At 38.3% G+C, this 27,322-nt stretch overlaps 1 protein-coding gene across 1 annotated transcript; it reads left to right on the top strand.

Moving 5' to 3' along the window:
- Positions 1-783: 783 nt before the first annotated feature.
- LOC122638586 (cysteine-rich receptor-like protein kinase 10) lies at positions 784-24,699 on the top strand. The gene is made up of 17 exons (XM_043831451.1): positions 784-1,546; positions 2,086-2,199; positions 2,269-2,480; positions 2,567-2,777; positions 2,981-3,218; positions 3,390-3,537; positions 3,636-3,937; positions 5,623-5,684; positions 19,315-19,398; positions 19,529-19,597; positions 19,861-19,929; positions 22,210-22,356; positions 22,443-22,564; positions 23,281-23,491; positions 23,635-23,872; positions 24,147-24,297; positions 24,373-24,699. Exons 1-17 carry the CDS (start codon positions 799-801, stop codon positions 24,697-24,699), a joined length of 3,453 nt encoding a protein of 1,150 aa, XP_043687386.1. The 5' UTR covers positions 784-798.
- The last annotated feature ends 2,623 nt before the right edge of the window (positions 24,700-27,322 follow it).

Consider the following 27,322-nt stretch of genomic DNA (forward strand, 5'->3'; position numbering starts at 1 on the left):
AATAGCAGTAGTAACCACTGTCGAATCACATTCAATCCATACCCTTGCAATCCCTAGATCTTTAGCTCTCTTTAGCTTCTAGATAACTGCCTCAAACTGTGCCACAGAATTGGTTTTCACACCAAGGTGAAAACCAATTACGAAGGAGACCACCTGCTCCCCTTACCTGGATTACCAATAGAGCAACCGTCCACATTCAGCTTATATTGACAACTAAATTTTGGTCTATTAATTGAAACACGTGGTGTTTGTATTTGAATTCTGATTAAAATATATAAATATATATATATATATGTCATTTTAACAAAAGTCCCTATCAAATTGAAATATAGAATATGAACTATAAATTAATGCAGTCTACATGCAGCCCATGGATAAGCACCTAAACCTCCACCTCTAATCCCCTCTCAAGAATCGTCTCACTTCGAAAGTTTTCCACAAAACTCCCATGGAGAGTTTATGGGAGTTTTAGTTTGAGTCGTCGCCAATCTTTTCCAAATTCTAAGTTGGCATTCTTAATGACTTCGTCTGTCATAATTTTCCCTCTCCACAAGGATCAATCTCAACTTGTATCTCCCAGTCCTTGTTTTGACATTTCTTCAAACAATACAAGGATATTGCCTACAACATTCCTCTGCCTTGAATACATTATGAAAAAACAAGAGAAAGGCAAGAACAAAAAGCATAAGAAAAGTAAAAAAAGTACTGCTGCAGAGGATTGTTCTACCTCTGTTTTCGAATTTCCTTCTTCATTGCTTCAATTTCCAACCTCAGGTAATGCCTATCCATAGCTGAAGGATGGACAAAGATGCAGCATCGATTCTACTAATATTGCTTTCATGTCTACTAATTATCTTGGCCTATAACGGCCCCTGTACTGCTGATCTTCTCCATCATGATTGCCCAGATTCACGTGACTATACGCCCAACAGCGCATTCCAAATTAACCTTAATCTCCTTCTCTCGTCTCTTTCCTCTAAAATCTCTCTCCCAAATGGTTTCTACAACGATTCGGTGGGCAGTGACAAGGACCAAATCTATGGACTTGCTCTCTGTAGAGGCGATGTGACCAGCAATAAGGCTTGTCAGGGTTGTGTTGAGGCTGCGAGTCAAGAGATCCTCAATTTGTGTTCTCAGAAGGAAGAAGCGATAGTCTGGTACGATGATTGCCAAGTGCGCTATTCGTTCCAGATGATCTTCTCCAGAATGGTTTATGCTGGAAAGTTTCCTCACTGGAATGATCTTCAGCCCACTGTGTTGAACCCAAATCAGTTCCTTCAGATTGAGAATGATTTGCTAAATGAACTTATCATTCAGGCTACCTCAAATTCTTCAAACAATAGTTTTGCCACTAAAGAGGTTAAAATCTCAGGAACTGGCAAGGTCCTTGGTCTGGTACAGTGTACTCCTGATATATCTAGCGATGACTGTAAAAGTTGCCTTCAACTGTCCATGGCAGACCTCAAAGGATGTTGTTCTTCACGTCAAGGAGGAATGGTTCTTGGTCGGTATTGCAATCTGAAATTTCAAGTTTCTCCTGAAAAGGGTCAGTGCTTAAAACGTCTTTAATATCAAGTATTGCATTGTCCATGTTGGGGTTCCACGCGAAAGCAATAATCCCACATCATATGTGAGTAACACGATGTGGAGACTTACAAGAACTTGAGCACCTTCTCCTTAATGGCTAGCTTTTAAGGATGAGTTATACCTAATTCCCAATTGTCCAAACTCCTAACCAAGCCCAATAGTTCTTGCAACATCTGCCTTTTGGTTTGATTGCTTTTCAACTTACACAAGGAGTGCAAGCCTACTTTCTTCTATTGCTATTGTAGCAATACCCATATTGTCTTGTCCATGTTGGGGGTTCATGTGAAAGCAATAATCCGATGTGGAGACTTATAAGAACTTGGGTACCTTCTTCTTAATGGCTAGCTTTTAAGTACGAGTTCTACCCAAATCCCAACAGTCCAAACTCCTAACCATGCAAAAGTTGTGATGCATTCTGGTTTGATTGCTTTTCAACTTGAAACAAACAAGTGAATAACTTCTACTCCATTTTTCTTTCTTTTTTCCTGCCTTTAAAAGCAGGGGGTACAAGGCTAGTTTCATTTATTGCTATTGTGGGAGTACCCATATTAGTTTTTCTTGCCAGTGGCTTCTGTGCCTACCACCTGTGGAGAAGGAAGGGAAACCAAGAAGGTAAATATATGTGTGTTAGTTAACACCATTTGCAGATGATTCTTGTTAAAATTCAAAATTTTCATTCAGAGGAGGAAATAAGCCAAAGCCAACATCCACTAAGAATTGATGTGGAAGCTCAGACAAGCAGAATAGTCTTCCACAGTAGTATTCTGCAAGGGAATCAAATTGATGACTCGTCAGAATTGCCCTTGATCGATTATGATGCCATAAGAGTTACTACAGGCAACTTCTCAGATGCAAATAAGATTGGGCAAGGTGGGTTTGGCACCGTTTACAAGGTAATGAGAGTTTCTTTAATTAAGAGATTGGATTAGGTTGTTGTGACCTTTCATATTTATTCTAATGTGTTCGAGGAAATTCTCAGGGCACAGTATCAGATGGAAAGGAAATAGCAGTAAAAAGGCTTTCAAGGAGGTCATGGCAAGGTTTAGATGAGTTCATGAATGAAGTTAAACTAATTGCAAAACTTCAACACCGGAACCTTGTGAGGCTCTTAGGTTGTGGCATGAAAGGAGAGGAAAAGCTGCTCATCTATGAATTCATGCCTAACTTCAGCCTTGATGTTTTCATCTTCGGTGTGGACCTTCTTTCCCTTCATCTTTTATCTAGATTTATATTGTGAGTACTAAAAAATTGTTTCCCTAATTATGTTTGCTTGGGCTCTTGTCCAGGAAAACATTTCCACAAAATGAACTCATTCCTCAATCTGAGTTATACCAAGATAATTAAGTTCTAAATATGTACTGATGCCCTTTTCTGTCCCTAATTTCTTATTTAGATCCCGTAAAGCGATCCCAACTCAATTGGAGAACACAGTATAACATCATCAATTGTATTGCCCGTGGACTTCTTTATCTTCATGAGGACTCTCGACTCAGGATCATTCACAGGGATCTGAAGCCTAGCAACATTTTGTTGGACAAAGAGATGACTGCAAAAATTTCAGACTTTGGCATGGCAAGGATATTTTGTGAAGATCAAAACACAGCTGACACTAAACGAGTTGTGGGGACTTTGTAAGCTCTGTCTTCCTCTTAACCATTTATTTAAAAGATTAATTGTTAATTTATGTTAGAACAAGACAGGGAAAAACCAAACATAGTATGTTCATTACCCAATTGATAACTCTTGAAACATTGATTTGCAATGCCATACTCTTACTTCAATAATTTTTCCTTCTCAAACAGTGGATACATGTCTCCAGAATATGCAATGGAGGGGATATTTTCTGTTAAGTCTGATGTTTTCAGCTTTGGTGTTATCTTGCTTGAGATCATAAGTGGAAGGAGAAACAACAGCTACCTTAATGAGCATGGTCATACCCTCTTGGCATATGTAAGGCTTTTGGAATACTTAAATTAGAATTTTATTTTCAATACCAAAATCTTGTTTCTTGTAAGTTAAAATTTATAAGTTGCAAATGATAATTACAGGTATGGAGACTATGGAATGAAGGGAAAGTCTTGTATATTTTAGACCCATCATTGATCAGTTCATGCTCAAGAAGAGAAGTACTGATCAGATGTATACATACTGGGCTCTTGTGTGTTCAACAAGATGCAGCAGATAGACCAACAATGTCGGATGTCATAGTTATGTTAGAAAGTGATTCTAGAGATCTTCCTCAACCTACAAAACCTGCATTTGCTTTGGGAAGAGTTGTCATCCAAACGAATCAACCTACCTCTGTTAGATCTTCTGCAAATGCAGTTACTGTTTCTGATATCATACCTCGGTGAGTATCAGAATGGAGTTTGTGATTCCTCACTTCCAAAGTTGATTCATAAGAAGTTTTAGAAATGTTCTTGTGTTGGATTTGGATTCAGATCAGATGTTACAATTCAGCTGTAAAGAGAGAAGATGTACAGTTTGAACAGTAGTAGATGTAATACTAGATCATCAGCAAAGTAAATTCACAGTCCCTTTCTGGCTAGCTGTTGAATGGAATTAATCTTATAACCAACCAAATGGATGCCCCACCTAGTGGTCGCCATGTCCACAGGTATAAACCATTGATGACCTTATGTTCTCAGGTACCTTAGAATAGTCCCATAGTGTTGACAGCGACTGTTAGCTAAGCAACAGGGCTGGCATTACAAGTATCACTTCGAAAGAAAATAATACTTCCATTCTCATTCTCAAGATTCAAAGTTATTTCTTTTACACTGCTGAAAAATTCAACCATTTTCCCAGCTTGAATCTCGTTCAACCCACAAACTCATGCAATTCCACTTGCCCAATCTCATCCATAAATGAGAATTGGGTGTCAAGCTTACATCACCTCCAACACTTTGGTATGACAATCTGGGTGCCACATACCTGTCTGCCAACCCAGTCTTTCATTCGCTCAACAAACACTTAAAAATTGATTTCCACTTTGTTCGTGATGAAAACTACAGGTGCAATTTATCTCTACCTAAGATCAAATTGCTGACATATTGACCAAGGGGCTTCTTATGGCACGATTTTAGTTTATGAGGGATAAGTTGAAGATACACACACATAACCCTTCCACTTGAGGAGTGTATTGACTGAATATAGAGTTGCCATATTTTGAAACTCAATATTCAGACTATCTTCAGTGCAATCTTTCCTTGTATTGTTGGAGTCTATTCTTGGCAACACAATCTTTCCTTGTATAGCTGGAGTTTATTTTTGGTCTTGAATCTCTTGTAATCTTTCCATAATAGAAGACTAGGGCATCTTGTAATCACTTGTATAAATCCTCTCTTTAAGAATCAATTCTTTTACATATGAAATAATATCAACCATAACAAGAGGTGACTTGAAGGCACGTGGTAGGGCTGAGGGGTCAGCTCCGGCGAGCACATATGAATTCTAATGGATCTTCACATGCACAATTGCGTGTAGTATATGGTTGTGTTGCATATTTAGTCTTAAGGAAATTTATAGTTCTATTTTTCTTTTTCATCATTTACACTTTTTTGTGAACAATTCCTTTCCTTTTCGAGTCCTCAACAATACTCTTTCCTTGCTTTGAGGAATAAATGAAATCCTGCTTCCTGAATGGATTATTTCCATTCAAGTCATAACTAATTAAATGTTGCACAAACCAAACTCTCACTTGATGACAAGCATTTCTAGCAAAAAACAAAACTTGATGACAAGCATACTGATCCACTTGTTTTATCGGGGCTCTAACTCAGTGATTGACACTTCATTGACAGATTGACCTAATTCGGCTTCCTGCATATTTTCCCCTTCTACATATATCTTTGATTCCATTCTGTTTCGCACAAAAAAGGCTGGTTGTGAGGGTGATGGAGGAGTAATTAAGTAGCTGCTCAACAAAAGGACTATGTTCGCCATAGTGGGTCTGTCAGCTACATTTTCTTGAACACACAATAACCCAATATGAATGCATCTTATCACTTCACTTCTTGAACAATTTTCTCTCAGGATTGGAACAATCAACTCCAAGGCTGTACCTGCATTCCGATGCCTCCATGCCTGCAAGATACGTATATAAGTCATTAGGTTCCTTAGGTTTTCCTCAGGTTACAAAACAGAAAAAAAGAATTACAGACATCCATGATCCATACTTACATAGCTCCTAAGGTCCTCGACGTCGTCTGGGTGATAGAAACTACTATTCTTCTTTCCACTTACAATCTCCAAAACTGATACACCAAAGCTGAAAACGTCTGATTTCACTGAGAACTGCCCACACATTGCATACTCCGGAGACATGTAACCACTGCAAGCAATTATCATAAGATAACTTAAGCAATTAAGGATAACTATAGAGATTTTACTAGATCATATTTCTCTTTACTTGATGCTATATATAGCTTCAAGGCCAAGAAAATGTGAATGTGTCCAAATGTTTACTTTGATAATAACTATGAGAAGGAATGAGGCTTTGAAACTTACTAAGTCCCAACTATTCTGTCTGTATTTGCTTCAGTTTGGCCCAAACCAAAAATTCTAGCCATTCCAAAGTCTGAGATCTTGGGATTCATTTCCCCATCTAACAAGATATTGCTTGCTTTAAGATCCCTATGAATAATTCGAAGGCGGGAATCTTCATGAAGATAAAGAAGCCCTCGAGCAATCCCTTCTATGATCTTGTAACGTCTCTGCCAATCTAACTGCACACATTTCTCAGGATCTGTGGTCATCCAAATAAAGGTTAGAATCATAAAATTGACAAATAGTTCATCATGAAAGGTTGGTGTGTGGATAAAAGAAGATGAAGTATCATGAGTATCAATTTTACTTCCACATTTGCATAAAATTGGAATGTATAATTCATGGAAATAAGATGAGAAAAAACAACTCCTGAAAAGAGAGAGAGAAGTGTGTGTGGGGCGAACCAAACAGGAAGTAATTGAGGCTTCTATTGGGTACAAACTCATAGATCAGGATCTTTTCTTCTCCCTCCAAGCAAAATCCTAATAGCTTAACCAGATTGCGGTGTTGAAGCTTTGGCACTAACACAACCTCATTCTGGAATTCTTTTGCTCCTTGCCCTGAGCTTTTTGAGAGCCTCTTGACAGCAATTTCTTGTCCGTTAGGAAGTTTACCCTGATGAAATTATACAAGTGATTAGTAAACTTATATGCGTATTGGATTTATGTGTCCATCAAACCCAATTTAAATTGGTTAATGTTAATTTGCATTGATTTATTATGGGCAATTGGCTATCCTAAGGTTAAATCTTAAGTTGTTCGTAACTATGATAGAATTGGGTATTCAGTTGATATGGTAGTCAGTGTCACATTGTATATTTTAGGAATGCAATTCCAAAATATAAATGTTAGTATTCATATTATCTATGTATTGAACATGATAGGTTGCTTGAGAATCTTATAGAGACTGCAATAAGATGTTTGAGAAACAAGATTCTCTACAACAAAATGTTTTGGTCCCTAGACCTAAGAGGTCCTTACTGTTGCAATCAAATATTATGCGTTATGATGTGTCAATGGTTGATATGTCCCTGGCTATAATTCAGTGCACTAGATTCACAATGTTTGCCGGTGGATGGAAGAGATGCTCAATAAAGAATCCACTTCCCAAATAGGGTGAATATCATGGGAGAGATGTCAATATAAATTTCGAGCTTGAGGACATGTTTTATAAATAGTTCGCACTAGGATTTAAAATATCAGTTTTCCTAAATAATTATATTTAAATTTTTTTGCACTGGATTTATCATGTTGTAGGGTTTTTTTTTTTGAAAATTTTGTACTTTTTAAAATACATTTCAACTAAAATAGAGTTTTCGAGTATGATTACAAGTGATTTCAAAAGAAAACGTGTTTTCATAAACTCGACATACCTTGTTACTTGAGGTTAGACCACATTGGAGTAGATGTGATTAATAAGTTGGTTAAGGATGAATCTTTATATAGTCTAAAGTAGAACCTTATTCAACCTGTAAACCTTGTCTACAAGAAAAAATGACCAAGATATCCTTTCCCAAAAAGGATGGTAAAGCCACTAGAAGGTTGGAGTTAATACATTATGATTTGTGTGGTCCAATAACTATTCACGCATGATACATGTATGACTATTTGTTAAGAACCAATTAAGCAAATGCATCAAATACTTCATCTCAGATCGAGGCGGAGAGTATTTTATCAGATTTAGGGACTACATGAAACATGATGGACTATTATTTTAAATGAGTGCCCTAGTAACACCACAATAGAATGGTATTTCAGAGAGATGGAATAAAACCTTGTCAGACATAGTTCGTTCTATACTCATATATTGATCAAATCTACCTTTGTCTTTTGGGGTTATGCACTTATGCCTTGGAAACTATTATGTATCTTAAATAAGGTTCTAACTAAATATATTTTCAAAACATCTTTTAAATTTTAGAATGAGCGAAATGCTAGTCTACAACATCTTAAGGCATGGGGCTGCATTGAACACATTCAAAAGCAGTTGACATAAGCTAGAATTCATAATGAATATATGTTATTGTTTAGGATACCCTGAGGCCACTATAGTCCTATAGAAAAAGATATTTTTACCAACAAAAAAGAAAAAGAAAAAGATATGACATTTTTTTCTCTATGTTATGATTTGATTGTTCTTGCATCTTTTACATGATTTTCCTTCTTTAGTTAATTTTTATGGTTAGAAGGGACTTTTAACAGTTAAGTACAGTTTATCATTGATTTAGAGTCTTATAGTTTAAATCTGATGTTTTTCATGCTTTTGCAGTGTTTTCACCATTGATTTGCTTTCTTACTATTTTTCTTGGTTTATTCTAGGATTGTTTTAGCCCTAGAGGTATTTTCATAATTTTCACCTATTTTACTTATGCACGAAATTCCTGATTGACCCTGATTGGGTTGGGCTAAGGTGTGTTGGTCGTATTTGATCCTATTTTCGCAACTCTAATTGACCCTTCTTTTTTCAATTTAACTCGTCCTATGTATTAAAAAAAATGATTTTTTTCATTGACACCCCCTCCGATGGACCGTTGAATTAATGTCACCCTAATAAACACCAAAATATCATTTTAGGCCCAAAAACTAACGGAAATAGAATTGTAGTATTTCTGTAAAGACTATTTTACCCTTGTAACTTTTTTTTCTTTTTTTTATTAATCAATGGAATAAGAAATATTCCCTCTCCATCCCCAAATCGCAAAACAGACGGAGAGAAAACCCATTTTAGGGTTTCAAAACCCTACTGCCGCCCCTGGCGGCGGTGCAAGGAGAGGGCCTACAGCCTTGATGTTACCAGCGAACAAGCCCCCACTCCGACAACCATAACCCCAGCCTTCTCTGTGTCTCTCTCTCACCTTTTTCCAAATCAACAATGTCGTCTCTCATAATTTCAACCTATTTTAATCTCAACAATCACACTATTTTAAAGATAGATCCGTAGAGAATGGGGAGCGAACCCGTCCACCAACACTCTGATCTCTGCGCCTTAATGGCTACCCGGCTCTCTTTTTCTCTTCTCTCTCTGGTTCCTCTTTTTTGCCCTAATCTATGGTTTCTTTCACCCACAGAGAATCCTACCGCAAAATAAATTCGCTGTCTCGACGACCCCTTTCGATTTCATTGCTTCCTCTATAACGGTCGTCTGTGGCTTCCCTGGTACGTTTCCACTCCACTATCACACCTCTTTCACCTTTGCTTTGCATGCCCCTTTTGTGGTTTTTGTTTTCGTCTTCGTCTCTTGATTTGTCAACGAGGAAAGATGATTTCTTTTTTATTTTTTTTCTCCTTTTTCTTGGTTTTGTTATCTGGGTTTCGCTTCTTCCTCAATTCATGATTAGATTCCGGATGAATTGGATTCTTATTGATGAATTTCGTGGATTTTGGTTGTAAATAGATAACTTTCGTGGTTTAATACTTGGTAGTTTATTCATTTTAATTGCACTCAGTTAACCACCCCCGCATGAAAATTTCCCTTAAAAAAAATGAGAAACATGTCATTGGGTATTGGTTTGTTTCATATTCAATTGACTATTAGATTTCTGTGTGGGTTAAAAAATTTAGTCTAATCTTAAAATTTTAAATACTTTCATTCAATAGATAATTAGATTTTTTTTTATAAATCAATAGATAATTAGACACTAAACAAAAATTGTAATATGTAAACATTAAGCTGTAAAGCATAACCTAACACAAGGCAGACAGGGCCGGGTTCAACCTAAGGCCTCAACTCAGGCCCAACCCAACCCTAACCCCGGGCCTGAAAATTCCAACCCTAACCCACCCTTAGGGTTGAAAAATCCAGCCCATACCCTGTTCGGGCTGAGGGCGGGCTCGGGGCGACAGGGCCAAATTTACACCCCTAATTATCATCATATTAAATGTGTTTTCCTAGTTTTATTCTCCTTTGATTTTTTATACATTCATGCATTAGAAATAGGGTTTGCATGGCATAGTCTATTTCTATGTTCTATGTTCTATTTCTTGTATTATATTATATTTTATTTCTTTATATTCCCATATACTAACTCTTACCTTGCTGCCAACCACTTTGGATATGTAGCTCTAAACTAATTCCTTTTATTTAAGTTTTGTATACTAACCCTTTTCTTGTAGCCAGTCAGTTCGGAGTCAGTTCGGTTATGTGTCTTCTAAGCCCTAGGTTTGTATATTTATGTATTTATATCCTTTGTGTATTATAAATGCTTAATTTTAGTCAAACAATAGAAAGATTGGTTTAACTAGATAAGCTGAGATGCCTAACATTTTGCATGGACCTATAAGTGATCCATATTCAGACCAACAGTTTGACCAGTCCCACTGGAGTTGTCATGAAGTCAATTTGTATATTTTGTAGGTCTTAGACCTTAAACCAGGTGGCAACTTCTTAGTTGATTCTTTTTCTTTTCCCAAAGAAGTGAGGTGGGAAACAATTCCTGAATCTCTTCTCCCATGTTGGAGAGGTAGGTTCATTGTTCTCCCAGCTCCCTAGAGAGTGAAAGATCTATTCCGCTACAGTTTTCCCTTCCAAATGTTAATTGAGGAATACCTATTGCCTCTACGAGGAATCTTCTATATTTAGTGTTGATTTTCTTTGAAGGCGCTATGCTTGTGATACAAAAAGATAACCTTAAACCCCTTCTATTATGGCTTATTTAAATACCTTACAGTGCATGAGAAAATATTATTGAAAAGAAATTTGAATCAATATCTTAATTAAATGTAAACTACCTTGAATTAATCCAATCTCATGACTAATCATATTTCTATTCTATGGCAAAATAAAAATTGGCATACAAGAATTCTAGATCGATTACTACATGTTTGTAATTTCCTTCTTACCTTGTAAACGCCACCAAATCCTCCTTCACCAATCTTATTGACATTAGCGAAGTTTTCTGTGGCTGCAAGGACGGTACTTAAATCAAATTGCAATGACTCTGGGGTTATAATTCCATTCTCACAAAAGGGAAGATAAATTTAAAGTTCGACCTTCCAAAAGAAAGAATGAATAAATAAACCTCCCTACAAGAGCAAGATGTGGAAGATGGCGATTGGGAACCATCACTGGCTTCTTTAGCTACTTGAGATAAAAGATGGAAGATCAGCTACAGATCTTACATCATGTTATCTATGGCTCCCATGGAAAAAATTTGCTTCTACACAAATTGCAGGAATGTTCTTGCTACCAAGGTTTGCAATCAAAGAAATACCCTCTTAAGTTTTATTATTTTTCCAAGGGAAGCAGTTTTCCACACAGGAGTGCTGGCGTAGGCCTCCCATGAGTTAAAATAAGGAGGCAGAGGTGTCTTTTCACATGGGGGAGGAGAGAGATAGACTCATGGGAGTGCTGGTGTAGGCCACACTCCCGGACAGAGAACTTTTTCCCTTTTTCAAAATATCCTTTTAGGTTCTGTTTCTTTGACTGTGGAACGAATAATAAGAACATTCTTGCAACCCAAGTAGCAGCAAAATTCTGCCCCTTTAACTTAGGATAATCAAGTAGAATTTTCTATGAGTAGAGAAAAAAGAATCACTCCTGCAGCGATAAGCAAAAATGGCAACATTCTTCTCTGACCGGTTCTTTTTCTTTCGGATAAGCAAAAAATACAAGAGAATAGAGAAAAGAATCACTCCTGTAGCGACAACAGCTGGCACAACAATGCAACAATTTTGATAGACATGTTTCCTTGTTTTTCTACATAAAAAAAATCATTAAAAAAAAAAAACTAACATTCCAAAATGTGCCAAATGATGATGACAAGGGGGAAAAGAACGGACTCGGCTCCTGTCCAGCACCTTGCCCGGGCTGCATGTGCAGCGTCAGACTTGGTGAGGCGTGAAAAGACCGCCTCACCCCTGTCCGAGTGCCTTGCCCGAGTAGGGGTGAGGCGGTCTTTTCACGCCTCACCAAGTCCGACGTTGCACATGCAGCCCGGGTAGGGTGTTGGACAGAATCCTTTTGAAAAAAGAACTCTTTCTTGGAGGGAGTGTGGCCTATGCCAGCATTCCCATGAGTCTATCTCTTTCCTCCCCATGTGAAAAGACGCCTTTGCCTTTTTGTTTTGAGGAGGAGAGAGATAGACACAAAGACGTGCTGGTGTAGGCCACATTCCTAGACAGAAAACTATTTTTCGATAACATAATACCGCTTTTGGATTCACATCTGATACTAGGGCCTAATTGAGTAACACTAAAAATTATCTCCTCTAGTTCTTCGGTCCCTCTAATAAGGAGAGGGGGGGTGGACCCCACTTGGATAGAGTATTCAGGTAGGGGTAGGGTGGTCATTGTGCCCCCCTTATTAGTTGACTGGGCTGGGCAGGGAACTAGAGGGGATGAAGTAGCCCACCAGGAATGGTAATTTTGTTAATCGTCGGAGGAGGCGGCAGTGAAATTAGAGTAAGCGAGCTGTTAATCGGAGGAGGCGGCGACGGTGAAACAAGAGTAGGCGACCTGTTAATCGGAGGTGGCGGCGGTGGTGAAACAAGAGTAAGCGAGTTGTTAATCGGAGGTGGCGGCGTTGCAACAACAACACGCGGTGGTGAAAGATTAGTTGCATAGAAAGAGTATACCTCAAACCTGATGCCACAGTTCGCTGTGAAAACCCTCCCACCTACCTTGCCGCTTGGGAGATAAGCAATGGCACCCACAAGACATCTGTAACAATCTCTCCTTGTTAAATTAGGGCTGCAATATTCCAGACAATACAGATCCATAAATTGGGTAAAAGTAGTTTCTGTAGTGGCAAAAAAATTCCACTAATAGATATAGAGGGTTTTTGAGAGTGACTCGTATCCGTTGGGGGGGGGGGGGAGGAATGTCTGGGTTACACAAGTCAGAGATGTAACGGATAGCCGAAAATCCGAATTCGATTCAAATACATACCCGTTTAGGGATATCCGTATCCGGTCCATTTACATCCCTAAATAGGACCCAATAACCTTCTGATTTAAATTTTTTGTAACAAGAAAATAATACATTATGAAAATCAAACTGTAGATACATCATCAATTGGTTCAGGTGATCTGTCATGGCTCTAACTGCTAATTTTACTTGCTACTGAAACTATATAGTTTATTACCCCCAAAAAAAAAAGAAACTATATAATAATCTTTATAATGGATATAGACCTTAATATGTCATTAAAGAAATCTAAGGGTCAACCAACATGAGCGTTTTGCATTAACCATTTGCATATCTGGGGTCTATTTACCTACACCTCTATCTTTTTGAATCCTTTTGTCAGGACCTGCTGCAATCCTTGCAAGATCCCTCTAGCCTTTGGTGTCAACATCTATCCTATAATACCAAAACTCAATGTAGTATAGTGAAAAATGGAATTATAGAGTACTACAAAAAAGCACATGCACTACGGCAAGTACCCTGGCCTCCTTAAAAATACCATTACAAGGCTTGATATTCAAAAGGGGACATCAATAACATGCATCCAACGAAGAGGAGCAGAGAGAAGTGATAGATCATATAATGCAGCCTCAACTAGGCTACTTGAACAAAGGATCAGGAGAGTGATAGAACAAACAACAAAGAAGGCAAAATTCGGACGACAAGAATTTTCAAAAACACACAAGCTTATTAAAATAAGCACAACTTTCTCAATATAAGTTGTAATGACCTTATTCCAAAACCTAATAAACAGGGACTTCTGTGGCTACAGCTTTTCTGAAGAAAGTTTCTTTAGATTATGACTATAAATTGGTGAAAATAATCTGAGAACACAGAACTTCTGCAAATCTGAATTCTACAGTTGAAAACAACAAGTATTTTTTGTGGGTTTTAGTAAAAAGATAAATATGAGGTTGAAACACCTCTCTTCTAGAATGTGTAGCAGTATCAAGAATGTTATTGCAATTCTTCTAGGATGCAAGAAACACAATGAAAAACATAAACTCTTCAAGTTTTCAAAAGGGATGAACTCTTTAAGATTCAAAAACACATCTTGGTTCAAGAGAATGCTTATAGCAACTTTCATTCACAAATCTCTAGTCTCTATTACAAATAAGATAAGTAGGCCTTTTATAGGCAAAGTAAAAGAAATTCTAAAAGCTCCTATGATATCTCAGCCGTCAAGGGTTGAGATTACATGCTTAATTTCAAGAAAAAGAGAACTCTAAAAAACAAATAAACAAAAGTAAGTTCCAAGACATACGGGCTGCTCCAATGTGCCTTAATGCAAACTCCAAGGTTGAAGTGAATGTCTCAATAGAAAAGTCCTTAGAAGATGTTTGTTGTTTGTAGTTTTTAAGGAAGACTATCTTAGACTAATGGAACTTTGTAGTCTTCAAGGAAGACTTTTGGGAGAAGTAGTTGAAAGAGCTTGGATCAAGAGAATCTTTGAGAGAAGGACGGCCACATCATCTTCCACTATGGGAGTTGAAACAATCACCAAGAAGGATGTCACTATGAAGCTCTCCATATATCAAACCCTAAAATCTCCTACGATATCTCAACCATCAATTCCCATTGAGCTTCTATGACTGAGATTAAACCCTTACATTGCATAATAAAGATTAAGAAATGTTAGTCATAGGCTTGCTTTACATTATAGGCCAAACCTTAGGCTGGACTTGAATTTGAGATTGAATACAAGCAGATCTTTTTACGATTATTCGGTGGTCCAAGTGGCCTTGGTTCGGGCTTGCATCATCATATGTTGTTGGAGAGAAATAGGATGCCCAAGTCAAGACCCCAAGTAGTTGGAGAGGATCCAGATCCCCTGCGGTTGCCTAACGAAATGGCCCCTCGCTTTTCTTTTGAATCTCAAAACTGGCTACCTGCGATTCCTGGTGGTTTTTCTCTGTGTAGAAGGGCAAAGGTTGCCAGAGTGACCTCCTCCTCCGATGACCTGCAAGTAGTTTCAAATAAAAATCAAAGTGAAATGTAAGTGTAGGTGGGAGTGGGTGATTCACATTTTTTGTGGATTTGGCTCAAGTTGAGCTATCTATTCAAGCAAAGCCGTATGAATCAACCGATTAAAGGTATAAGTTAAATTACCCATTTTATTCTTGATTCTAAATTGCCCAAAAGATAGATTAGATGCAAGGCTGCAAGGATTAAAAAGAGAGGTTACATCTTAAGTTGTAACCACCTTGGTGATAAACAGATTAACCCTTTTCTTTTAACTGATTTAACCGAATAATTTATAGTCTGATGGGAACCCTTACATCTTGGGACTATGTTCCAAAAGATAGGTTCATCAAGATACCAAATACCAAATACTGATGTTTGGATTAGCCGATCCAAGGTTTGCCCTGGTGGCTCGCTACTCCCTTGGGAGAACTACGTCAGGAGCTTGATTGGTGGTTTAAGTCTCCTTAGTGGCACCAAGTCCACATTTAATTGCTTTCCAAGAAGTGGAGCCCTATGGGTACCATTTTTGATCCCTTGTGGGTCTTTCCTTGCCTCCTTGCGAGGCCCTGATGGTCGATCGGCCCTTGAATTGCACAAAAAAAAAAAAAAATGTTTGGATTAGAAAAAAACGTATTTTTAAAAAATTTGGTCAGTTAGCACTACCAAGGGTATGTTGGTCACTTTATGAAAAAAGTTCCACATCCTACAATATCCATCTCATCATTGTCGAAGTCTTTAGGGTGACAAAACGGGATGTCTACAACATTTTTTTTTTTTGGGAATTGGGAGCTTTATATATATTTTGTATAGAGGGGAAGGGGGGGGGGATCGAACCAGGGAGGGGATAAGATGTCTACAACATTAGATTGTAAAGCTATGAGAGGCTCACAAAATCCACATAGCAAAAATCTTTTTCAATCTAAACCGCAAGCTATTAGGACATCTTTGGAGAAATTGACTGATGCAATAATGCAAGAACGTGATTTTCAACATCTTATAATATTGACTCACTGTAGTTTAGGGGGGCACAAGAATCATTTCTTCAGATTTTTTGCATTATACTGTTGATATAATGAGATGATAAGATTGCTCCATTGTGATCAAATGATTATGGGTTCGAATTTTTAGATACAACATTTGCAAAGGGAGGATAAAACTGTGTACATTATGACTCTTCTCAAACCCCACAATGAGCGAGCGAGCCTCATGCACTGGAACGCCCTATTAGTGTCTATAGAAATGAAGCTTCGTGTGGATTCCTCAACGGAAAGACTTGGAATCTGTGCACGAGGATATCTATCTGGCATTGATTATGCCCCGCCCAAACTTGTGTTAATCATTTATAAATCACTAAAATTGCCTTTTTTCCTTCAATTGACTACCCAAAATCAACGGCTAAAATGAATCTTCAGTCAGCTAAAAGGTAACGACAAATAGTTACCCCAACAACTATCCTTCCAATAATCTTTTTCTTCTAGAGAAATTGGAGATACATTGGAATCAAAACTGTCAGCCACCCCCAAGAACCCGTTTAATGTTATTATTAGGGGTGTAAATGAATAATCAAAATTCATTTCGTATTCGTGTTCGTATTCATTTAGTATTATTTGAATCCGTTCGAAAGCTCAGCGGATGCAGATACGGATAGGCTATAGCTATTCGAAAAGCTATATTTACTTGTAAACGGATAACATATCTGATCCATATCCGTGTCCGTATCTGTTTAGCACTATCCGAATTCGTCCGATAGCTAATCGGATGCAAATGCGGATAGAGCATTATCCGAGCTGAATCCGATCCGTTTACAGCCCTAGTTATTCTTCTTCTTTGTGTCCCTTTATTGTTAATGTTAAAGCCTGATCTTAGTTTGAATGGGTTCTAATAATTTCATGCTTAGTGATATTTAATCTTAGTCAACTGTTATATGTTCTTTAACTTGACCAATAAATGGGTTCCAATAATTTCATGGGTAATGTATTCATTCTTCGTAAATTATTGTGCTCTTTAATTAATCTAAAAATGTGTTTCTTAGAAGGGAAGGGTATAGGGAATGTGTAAGGGTGTCAATTTGGAATCGAAACCGAAACCGCCCGCGTAAAATCGTATCAAATCGTATCATTGCTACGGTATGGTCAAACGGTATTGATCATGGTATAATATGATATCGATATTGGGTACAATACCATCGATATGTACCAAAATCATACCGTTTTGGGGGATATACTTGTAAAATTAAAAAAAAATATACCTAAAATCTAAATGACTAGGACTGACTCCCAAAACGCTAAAACCTAAAAACCCTAATTCCTTTCGGCTTTCGCATCAAGTGTTTCGACTTTCGGCTGGTGGGGTAGATGTCGGAGGCGGGGAAGATGAAGGCTACGCGGTGGAGGGATTGCTTTTGAATTTGTGGGTGGGGGAGAATTTTGTCCCTGGGTGGTGGTGGTGACCCCCGAAGCGGAGCAGGAGAAGTTGTAGGAGGAGATTGACCACTAGGTGGGGGTGAATTTTGATTGGGAGGAGAAGGAGGAGGAGGAGATGGAGGTGTGGAATCCGACGATTGTGTCGAGTTCGACATTCTCTTTGGCTTCTGATTTTCCTCTTTTTTAAAGTTTCCTCCTCCCTTCTAACCTCTCCCTGAATCTTCACTCTCTTGTTTGTTCTTAATCTCCAAATGGGTATAGAGAACGAACCAAGGAACCCTAGGAAACAATAATGTTGTTAATTTCTCTGGTAGAATTATCAACAATTAATGAAGGAATAATTCTTAGTCTAAAAGCTGAAATTCTGGTCACCTAAAATAAAAAATAAAGAGTCAGAACCTGGTTCCAGTAGAAAGAGTTACATTGCCACAATCTGGTTTTTATACTGTTTTTGTATCGATTTTTCATACTATTTTTATAGTTTTGATACAGTATTGAAAATGGTATTCTTAAACGATATGGTACAGTACCGATATTGGATGCCTATTTTCTATACCATACAAAAAACGTACCATATTATCGAGACCGTACTGGTTGACAAGCCTAGGAATGTGGATGAAAGTCGTCCATTCCTTTCAAAGGAAGAATAGTCTAAAACTCTTTTTGGTAAAAAGGGGTCAAAAGCAAAGGTAGAAAGTGCCATTGAAAGAAACCACATGTGGTTCACATATCTTTTCATTTCTATTCTGTTTTTTTTTCCCAATCAATGCAGAGAATAAAACCAAATGCTTATTGTGAGCCCACACCAGAACCAATTAGTGGAAGCCAACACACTTCAAAAGTAACCAATAAAACCCATTCATCCCATAACTCAAAAAAAAAAAAAAAAAAACCATATATTAAATAGAAACTTAAGAATTTATATGTTTCAACAGGTCAAGAACCACTGAACCAATCCTACTTGTGTAGGATTCAAGGTATCGGTATTGTGTCAGCCGTAACACTATCGTTGGTACCCGATATTAATATAGTATCAATACAACAACATTGGTATCAGTGTAGGGGAAGATAAGATTGTCAAAAAAAATACACAAAAATATTAAGTATTTTAATAAGTAAAATGATCAAAATCCAATCTAATATGATGGATCTATATTGATTTTGATACCGATATAAAAAAAAAACGTATCTTAGGGTAAAATGAGAATTTTAAGAAATCTTAAATGGGTTGATCGATAACCGAATAGGTTAGGTCAGGGTTGAAATTGGTCAATCCAATCAGGTGCCCGATGGGCTAAGACCTCACACAAGGACCGACACATGTTTAATAATTGGGCTAGGCCGGGCCTGGAATTGACGCACCTTTATTTAACACATATACTATAAGAGTCAAGCATGGTCTTTGTGGAAATTGCTTCCATGGCCAAAGAGTCAAACCAGGTCTTGGCGCGTAAGGCTGCGAGGGACCATCCCTTTGCTAGCTACCCGGCCTTTTGTGACCCTACAACCTGAAAAGCTCAGCAGATGGTTAAAGAAGACTGTGCCTCCTCTCTGCCCTAGTCGTCGTCTTCTTTTTCTTCTGTCTTCTTACTCATTTTCTTCCTGAACCCTGAGATTTAGAGAGTGCATGGTGGAGGGGGTGGAGAATTTGGACAAACTCGATGGAACCATGCACCGACACAACCCCAAGAGCCACAGTCGTGTTGCTCTTCTTCTCCTTCGTTGCCCTCTCTTTCTTGTTCAGCTTCAGCAGCTGCGCCGATCCAGCGGATTCAATTATCACTAATCGTGAGTTGCTTTAGAGTATTATATAAGGAGCTTGAATTATATTAATACAGGGGACTATTTCTCTGTTTCTCATTTATTTCCTTTTTTCTATCGATTCACAGCTTCAAAGGGCGATAAAGCAAGGCTTCCTTCGACATCGACTCCTCCTTCACCGCCGCTTCCGATGAACGGAATTACCCTTCCTGGTGAGTTACTTTAGAGTATTATATAAGGAGCTTGAATTAGATTAAGACAGTCAATTCTCTTCGATGTCGCTAAACAGGGGACTATTACTCTGTTTTTCACTTATTTTTTTTTTCTTCGATCGAGTCACAGCTTCAGCACCGGCTCGTTCGCCTACTCATGTTTCACCACGACCTCCGATTAACGGAAATACCATTCCTGGTGAGTTATTTTAGAGTGTCATATAAGGAGCTTGAATTAGATTAAGACAGTCAATTCACTTCGATGTCACTAAACAGGGGATTATTACTCTGTTTCTCATATATTTCTTTTTTTTTTTTTTCTTTTTCTAATTGAGTCACAGCTTCAGCACCGATTCCTGGTGAGTTACTTTAGAGTATTATATAAGGAGCTTGAATTAGATTAAGATGGGTCAATTTCTACTCTGTTTCTCAGTTATTTCTTTTTTTTCTATCGAGTCACAGCTTCAGCAGCGCCTCCTTCGCCTACTCATGTTTCACCGCTGCCTCGGATTAACGGAATTACCATTCCTGGTGAGTTACTTTAGAGTACTATACAATGAGCTTGAACTAGATTAAGATGGGTTAATTCACTTCGATGTCGACTATTACTGGATCCGACTCCTCTCCAGGGAGCTCAGCACCCAGGGGGCATCCAAGGGTGGGGCTATGCTGAACACATCTCGGCATGCCTAGGGATGTGTGCAGCACAACCCAACGGCTGGATGCTCCATAGGCATGCTGGGCTCCTTGGCGCCGAGCTCAATTCAACTAATACTATGTTTCTCACTTATTTCCTTTTTGCCGATACAATCTAACGGGTCCTCAAACAGTCCCTTCAGAAGAGTACCATCTTCCTACGATGGATCCATTTGATCATCTTTAGAATCGTTAAAAAGAATCTTATGTTTTTTTGTGTATAGGACTTTTCGTCAAATGAAAATTACATCTAAAACCTTGAACTGAGATTCTCACGCCAGTTTGGAAAAGTATATGCTTTGGTGGCATACATTATTTGTTTTTGGGATTAAGAGCTTGTATAATAGGGGAGGGGGGAATTAGGGGATGGGGATACGCTCCAAGGTGGTTTGAACTTATGACCTCTTATTTGAAAGGGTGGCATGCATTATTATTGACTGTTCAATCAGGGATTCACATCTCAATCATTTGTTGTTCGTTGCCACTACGTCACCCGCGATCCATAAACTGGATCATCCTATAAAGGAAAAATAACAAACTCACACTACAATCTACCCGACTAAGCGAAGAATATAGATGAATATTAAGAAACTTATACCATGATCACTGAATCACTAACTCATTGATTGGATGGAGAGGAACATCACATCAACCGATTAATATGGCCTTAGGACGTGAAGAAGCATTGGAGATTCTTTTCCAAGCTAACAGTGTGGGAACCTTTACCCTTTGGGAAAAGTACACTTGAGGTGCCTTAAGTTTGCAAAAAAGATGTTTAGGATGCCTCGAGATTAAAAAATTGCGTTTGGGATGCCTCGCTGGTTAATACTACTCCAAAATGAATAAATTTCCAAAGGATGTTTACATGTCTTTCTTCGTTATTCTCAAAAATGCCCTGAGTTTTGCTGCTCAATTTCTCTAAGAGCTCTCTGTTTGCCACTCAGATCTCTCTCATAGGTGCCCATGCCTAGATAATGGCACCTGATACGAACCCTGATTTCTTACCATCTTCAAGAAGTCTCAAGCTTCTCTTTGCTTTGGAGGAAAGCTCTCATCTTGTAGTGGAAAGCCCATCAACGAACTCTTAAGAACCGGACAAAATCTTTGCTAATGGTTTCTTTCCATCCCTAGTCATTGGATCTACTGCCTGCAAATTAAAGCCCAGATAATATTAAATGCCAAGAAAAAGGGAAGAACCAAGAGTTATTACCCTATTGTATTCTCACCTGAATCTAATCAATCTTGAGAAGCAAATCCATGGTTTTTTCCAAGACAAACTCAGTCTTGAGTTGGGAACCATCTAAGGTTGCAGACCTGCACCGAGCTCTATAGGTTGATCTGCATTGCTGCGAAGGCACCCATGACTTGCCGTGCGAAGTCAGGCAGGTCTTGTAAGAGTTGTAAACATAACAAAGAACAAGGACAGGGACGATTGAGTCAAATCGACACAAGCTCTGATACCATGTTAAGCATGTGAAAACTCTACATTTTCATTCATGTATGATAGGGTATATATACAAGAGTGTTAAGAACATGTACAAGGACAATAATCAATACAAAATGCAAATTGTCAAATTTGATGTCTGCGCTGTACTATGTGTCGGCAGTCGGCACCGACTATATACACTTAACATTTGGGATACCCAAATTCTGATTTACAAGGTTAAAATTGAAAATAAATCTAGTTTATAACAAAACTTGTTAATAAAGAACCCCAAATGCCACTTTTCAAATTTAAGGTGTACCTTAAACATCCTTTTTGCAAACTCAAGACACCTCATGTGTAATTTACCCTATTTTAATTATAATTATGAATTGTAAAGATCTAAAGATGTTAATTGGCCTAGTATCAGATGTGAATCCGAAATCGATATTTAATCTTCGAAGAAATGTTTTCTACATGGACGCAGGGGCCACACCCAGACACATGGGTGGCGGAAATGATCGGTGCATCCCCATGAATGGTGGAAATTCCACCCCCATGTGTCAGTGCATGGGCTCTCAGTGGCTGTCGCACGGGGAGTGGTCCCTACGTCCCACACAGAGAGCACTCCCCTTTATCTTCATGTGCACATTTGGGAATGTTAGTAATTTTTTATGATTTTTTTTCTTCAGAAAAACAAGGAAGCTCGTCTAGAAAACAAATTGTTTTCATTGTTGGGGCACTTGTCACTGCAGGAGTGATTCTTTTCTCTGTTCTCATGTATTGTTTGCTAAAACGGAAGAAAAAGAAGAATCTGTCAATGGAGAGGCTGGAGAATGGTTGAAGCTTTGTCTTTTTTTTTCCCTTAACTCTTAAAATTGGAGGTCGAACTTTTAATTTATCTTCCCTTTTGGCTTGTGCACAGGTGAGAACGAAATTATAACTCCGGAGTCATTGCAATTTGATTTCAGTACAGTGCTTGCAGCCACTGAAAATTTCGCCCAGGTCAATAAGATTGGTGAAGGGGGATTTGGTGGCGTTTACAAGGTAAGAAACAAAAATGTTACAAACATAAAAGTAATCGATATAGAATTCTTGTATTTCAAATTTCATTGTGCAAGAAACCATTAGAGGGGGTTTAAAGTTACCTCTCTCTTTCTATTTCAACACTTATATAGAAGATTCCTCAGAGGCAATAAGTATTCCTCAATTCTTTCCAATAATCTTTTCTTATGGCAGTTTTTTTATTTTTTCTTTTTCTCCCATGTTACTAGAGCTCTTAATGTTTCTGCACATTCTATTTCAAGATGGGGCTTTGAGTTACCCTCACTTGGTAATTTGGAGATCCTTTCTTTTGAGGATCTTCTCAGGATTGTTTCTATTTTCTTGCACGATGAGGTTTAATAAATTTTCTCCTCACAGGACTTTTTGGTGCAAAAAATATGTTTAATTTTAGGAAGAATGTTTTCTGTGCTGGGGGCACAGGCTGCGCCCAGACACAAAGGGGTGGGTGCAATGACCACCTTGCCCCCCTAAGTGGTAGGCCCATGTGTCTGGGAGCAGCCTGCACTGCGGCACAGAGAACATGAACCCTTAATTTTATCATAGTTGCGAATAGGTTAAGGTCTAATCTTAGGACAATCAATTTCCCATAATAAATCAATGCAAATTAGTATTAAACAATTTAAATTGGGTTTGATGGACACATAAATCCAACACATTAAGTTACATAAATTTACTAATCACTTGTATTATATCATCAGGGTAAACTTCCCAACGGACAAGAAATTGCTGTTAAGAGGCTCTCAAAAAACTCAGGGCAAGGAGCAAAAGAATTCAAGAATGAGGTTCTGTTAGTGGCAAAGCTTCAACACCGCAATCTGGTTAGGCTATTAGGATTTTGCTTGGAGAGAGAGGAAAAGATCCTGATCTATGAGTTTGTACCCAATAGAAGCCTCGATTACTTCCTATTTGGTTCGCCCCACACACACTTCTCTCTCTTTTCTCAGGATTTGTTTTTTCTCACGTTATTTCCATGAATTATACATTCCAATTTTATGCAAATGTCGGAGTAAAACTGAAACTCATGACACTATATCCTCTTTTGATGACCACAGAACCTAAGAAATGCATGCAGTTAGATTGGCAGAGACGTTACAAGATCATTGAAGGGATTGCTCGAGGACTACTTTATCTTCATGAAGATTCCCGCCTTCGAATTATTCATAGGGATCTTAAAGCAAGCAATATCTTGTTAGATGGGGAAATGAATCCCAAGATCTCAGACTTTGGGATGGCAAGAATCTTTGGCGTGGACCAAACTGAAGCAAATACAAACAGAATAGTTGGGACTTAGTAAGTTTCGAAGTCTCATTCCTTCTCATAGTTATGAACAGAGAAAGTATTTTGATGCATTCACATTTACCAAGTTCTTAATTACTTGGTCTTTAAACCCCCCCCCCCCCCCCCCCGCCCCCACCCCCAAAGCAAAAAAAATAAAATTTGTTTTGTTTGGGTCTTGAATCTATATATTGCATCTACTGAAAATTAACTGAGGAGAAATGTGATCTAGTAGAATTTCTATAGTTACCCTTAGTTGCTTAAATTATCTTATAATAATTGCTTGCAGTGGTTATATGTCTCCGGAGTATGCAATGCGTGGGCAGTTCTCAGTGAAATCAGACGTTTTCAGTTTTGGTGTATCAGTTTTGGAGATTGTAAGTGGAAAGAAGAACAGTAGTTTCTATAAAATAGACGATGGTGAGGACCTTTTAAGCTATGTAAGTATCGATGTCTGCGCTTCTTTTTGAGGAAAACCAATAAGGAACCTAATGAGTTATATATGTATCTTGCAGGCATGGAGACATTGGAATGCAGGGACAGCCTTTGAGTTGATTGATCCAATCCTGAGAGAAAATTGTTCAAGAAGTGAAGTGATGAGATGCATTCATATTGGGTTATTGTGTGTTCAAGAAAATGTAGCTGACAGACCCACTATGGCGAATATAGTCCATATGTTGAGCAGCTACTTATTAATTACTCCTCCATCACCCTCAAAACCTGCATTTTTTGTGCCAACCAGATTGGAAACAAACATGTTTATAGAAGTGGGGGAAATGCAAGAAGCCGGATCAGGTCAATCTGTCAATGAAGTGTCAATCTCTGAGTTAGAGCCCCGGTAATATGAGGGGATCAAAGGTAATGTAAAATATAAATGTATGCTAGTCATCAAGTGAGGTTTGGTTTGTGCAACATTTTAATTATTTGTTATATGAGTTGAATGGAAATTTACATCCATTCACGGAAGCAAGTGAAGGGATTAAGAGGTTGATTCTTATTTATATGAATTACAAGCCAGAATAGCGTATCATGGGTCAAACTAGGCTTCTAATGGGCCTGTCAAGATACTAACAAAAAATTAGGGTCGCAAATTTAAAAAAAAAAAGAATATAAAAGCCCAAGGTTTCAATAGCTAGAATGAGCTATATTGAAATTTATACGAGGCCCACTAAGACAGTTTATGAGAGATTTTATAAGGTTGACAATTGTTAGCAGATCAGGTTTCACCCAATCCATGCATCCACATGGGGCAACCGTGGATCCAATAGAGTCCATTTAGAGTTACTTGGAGGAGGGGCTACTTCTAGTCCCCTACTCATACTCAAACATGTAAAGAGGGAGTGGAATTGAAGTGGGCTGTGGATATAAGAGACCAACAACCTTTGCTCTAGGATTTGGAGAGTGGAAGATCGTTCTCGTACGATCACCTATCGATTGCATTGTTGCGAGGAAGATTGTTCGGATTCTCTTCGTTCGCGATGTGTTCGTTCGGTTGTCAATCGAGAACTTCTCAATCCATCTCCGTTGCGCTTGTGACATTGTTCAGGTAATCCTATACTTTCGCTTGTAACTAGAACGGTAGAAGGTGTGGCTGAACCTTATCTAGAGAACGCTCTGTACCAACCCAATTACTTGCATCAAGTTACCCCCAATTAATTAGAATGTATGCTCCAATTCAACACAATGGCGTGAGAATCACATTGATTGGTAAAAACTGATGATGCGTGCAACATCATTTGAAAATAAAATAACATAGAAGAAGAATAATAAATAATAAGGAGAGGAAGAGAGATAAAATTGGGATTTTAAACGTTGGACGTCCTTGTGCAATTGGGAGGCCACCATTCTTCTTCTCAAAATAACTCTTAAGAGACAATTTAGGGGTTAATTATCTGCTAACCATTTCTTTCACAGTCACTATTAAATATAGTTGTATAGCCGTTACATAACTTACCACTCAAGACTCCTACATCTAAATAACTAACCGACTAATATTGATAGTTATCCTAACTAATTCACACTCTATACTAACTCACGTATAACATAACTTAATAATTAATGCATGTAAATAACCATATAATCAGGTATGTAACACCTGTCTAGTTGATCAATGCAAATTTAAAAAGCTGCTTGACTTAGAAAAAGTGATTTGAATATGAAAGGACGTGCTTATGTGCAAACCATTCCACGGTCCTAAAAATTGGTTAATCTTTTGAGATTGGTGTGTGGTTTGTGTGATTTCACTTTCATCCAAAAAAAAAAAAAAACCCCCTGCTTATGTGCAAATGATCGAGCAATCAAGGGGTGGGTGAAATCAAACGTTGTAGAGCTCCAAGCAGGTCATCAATACCCATGAGTACTGATTCATAATAAAATGAGAAAAATACACTGTTTTGGGTTTGGGTTTACAAAAGTACCCAAAAGTGTGTTCATGCACCATCACTAAAGACCTTTTTTTTGACAATTCTACCCCCACCTCTCCCCTTCTCCAATCTTTTCCGATGAGACCACCCGCTCTGAACCACCTTCTTCTTCCTGCCACCCCTGCTTCCACCATGCGCAACCCCTTGGAACTCTCTCTCTCTCTCTCTCCTTATTTGCCAATACATGTGCTGCCACATTGAAGTGCTATAAGACAACAAATAATTGCAGAGATGGAAAACAGAAACACCCATTGTTTGTACAAGTTTCACTAAGATTTCACTGTAATCAATGGGGAAACAACCTAAAAGAAGAAGCTCAAAAGTTTGTGTTTATCGTGTAGAAGCTCAGATAGCTCAATCGAATATTAGTTGCAGGAAACGCTTTTGGAGGTTGAAGACATTGCGTGGAGAAAAATTGCCACCAAATCTAAGAGATCGATGCCTTGATTTGACAACTGTTACGGGTAAAATACTCCCACCACTCATAATGAGACATGTGGCGTTAGAAATTTGAATAAAAAAGGAGAGGACAGAAAGATGGCCTGAGTCGAACGAAATCGTTCTATCTTTAAGACAGTATTTGCACCTTCCTCATTGATTACTGGTTGCAGAGACAGTAACACTGTGAAGCTATCAGAGTGCAAAGTGCGCCATCAGAGCGTCACATTGCGCCTCACGCACGTGCACGCGCAGAGCGTCACATTGCGCCTCACGCACGTGCACTCACGTGCACGCACACGCGTACACTTTCAGACGGTTACCGTCCTTGCTCGCAAGTGCACCGTACAATCTCTTCTAGCATTACATGTGATAATAATAACTACTAACTACTAACACATATAAACCCAATGAACTTTCCTTTCATAGCCGATGTGGGACTAAAAGTCCACATTAATATTTTGAAAAATTCCAACATGTGCAGACACGAAAATAGAAATATAATCCCACAAGGCTTTTGCCTTATTTTTCTGATGTAAAACCTTCTAAGAGATAAACTCCCGAACAAGGAGATACACTCCAATGTGGAAACTAAAAAGATCTA

The sequence above is a fragment of the Telopea speciosissima genome, chromosome 9 (assembly GCF_018873765.1).
Source record: "Telopea speciosissima isolate NSW1024214 ecotype Mountain lineage chromosome 9, Tspe_v1, whole genome shotgun sequence".
NCBI classification, from domain to species: Eukaryota; Viridiplantae; Streptophyta; class Magnoliopsida; order Proteales; family Proteaceae; genus Telopea; species Telopea speciosissima.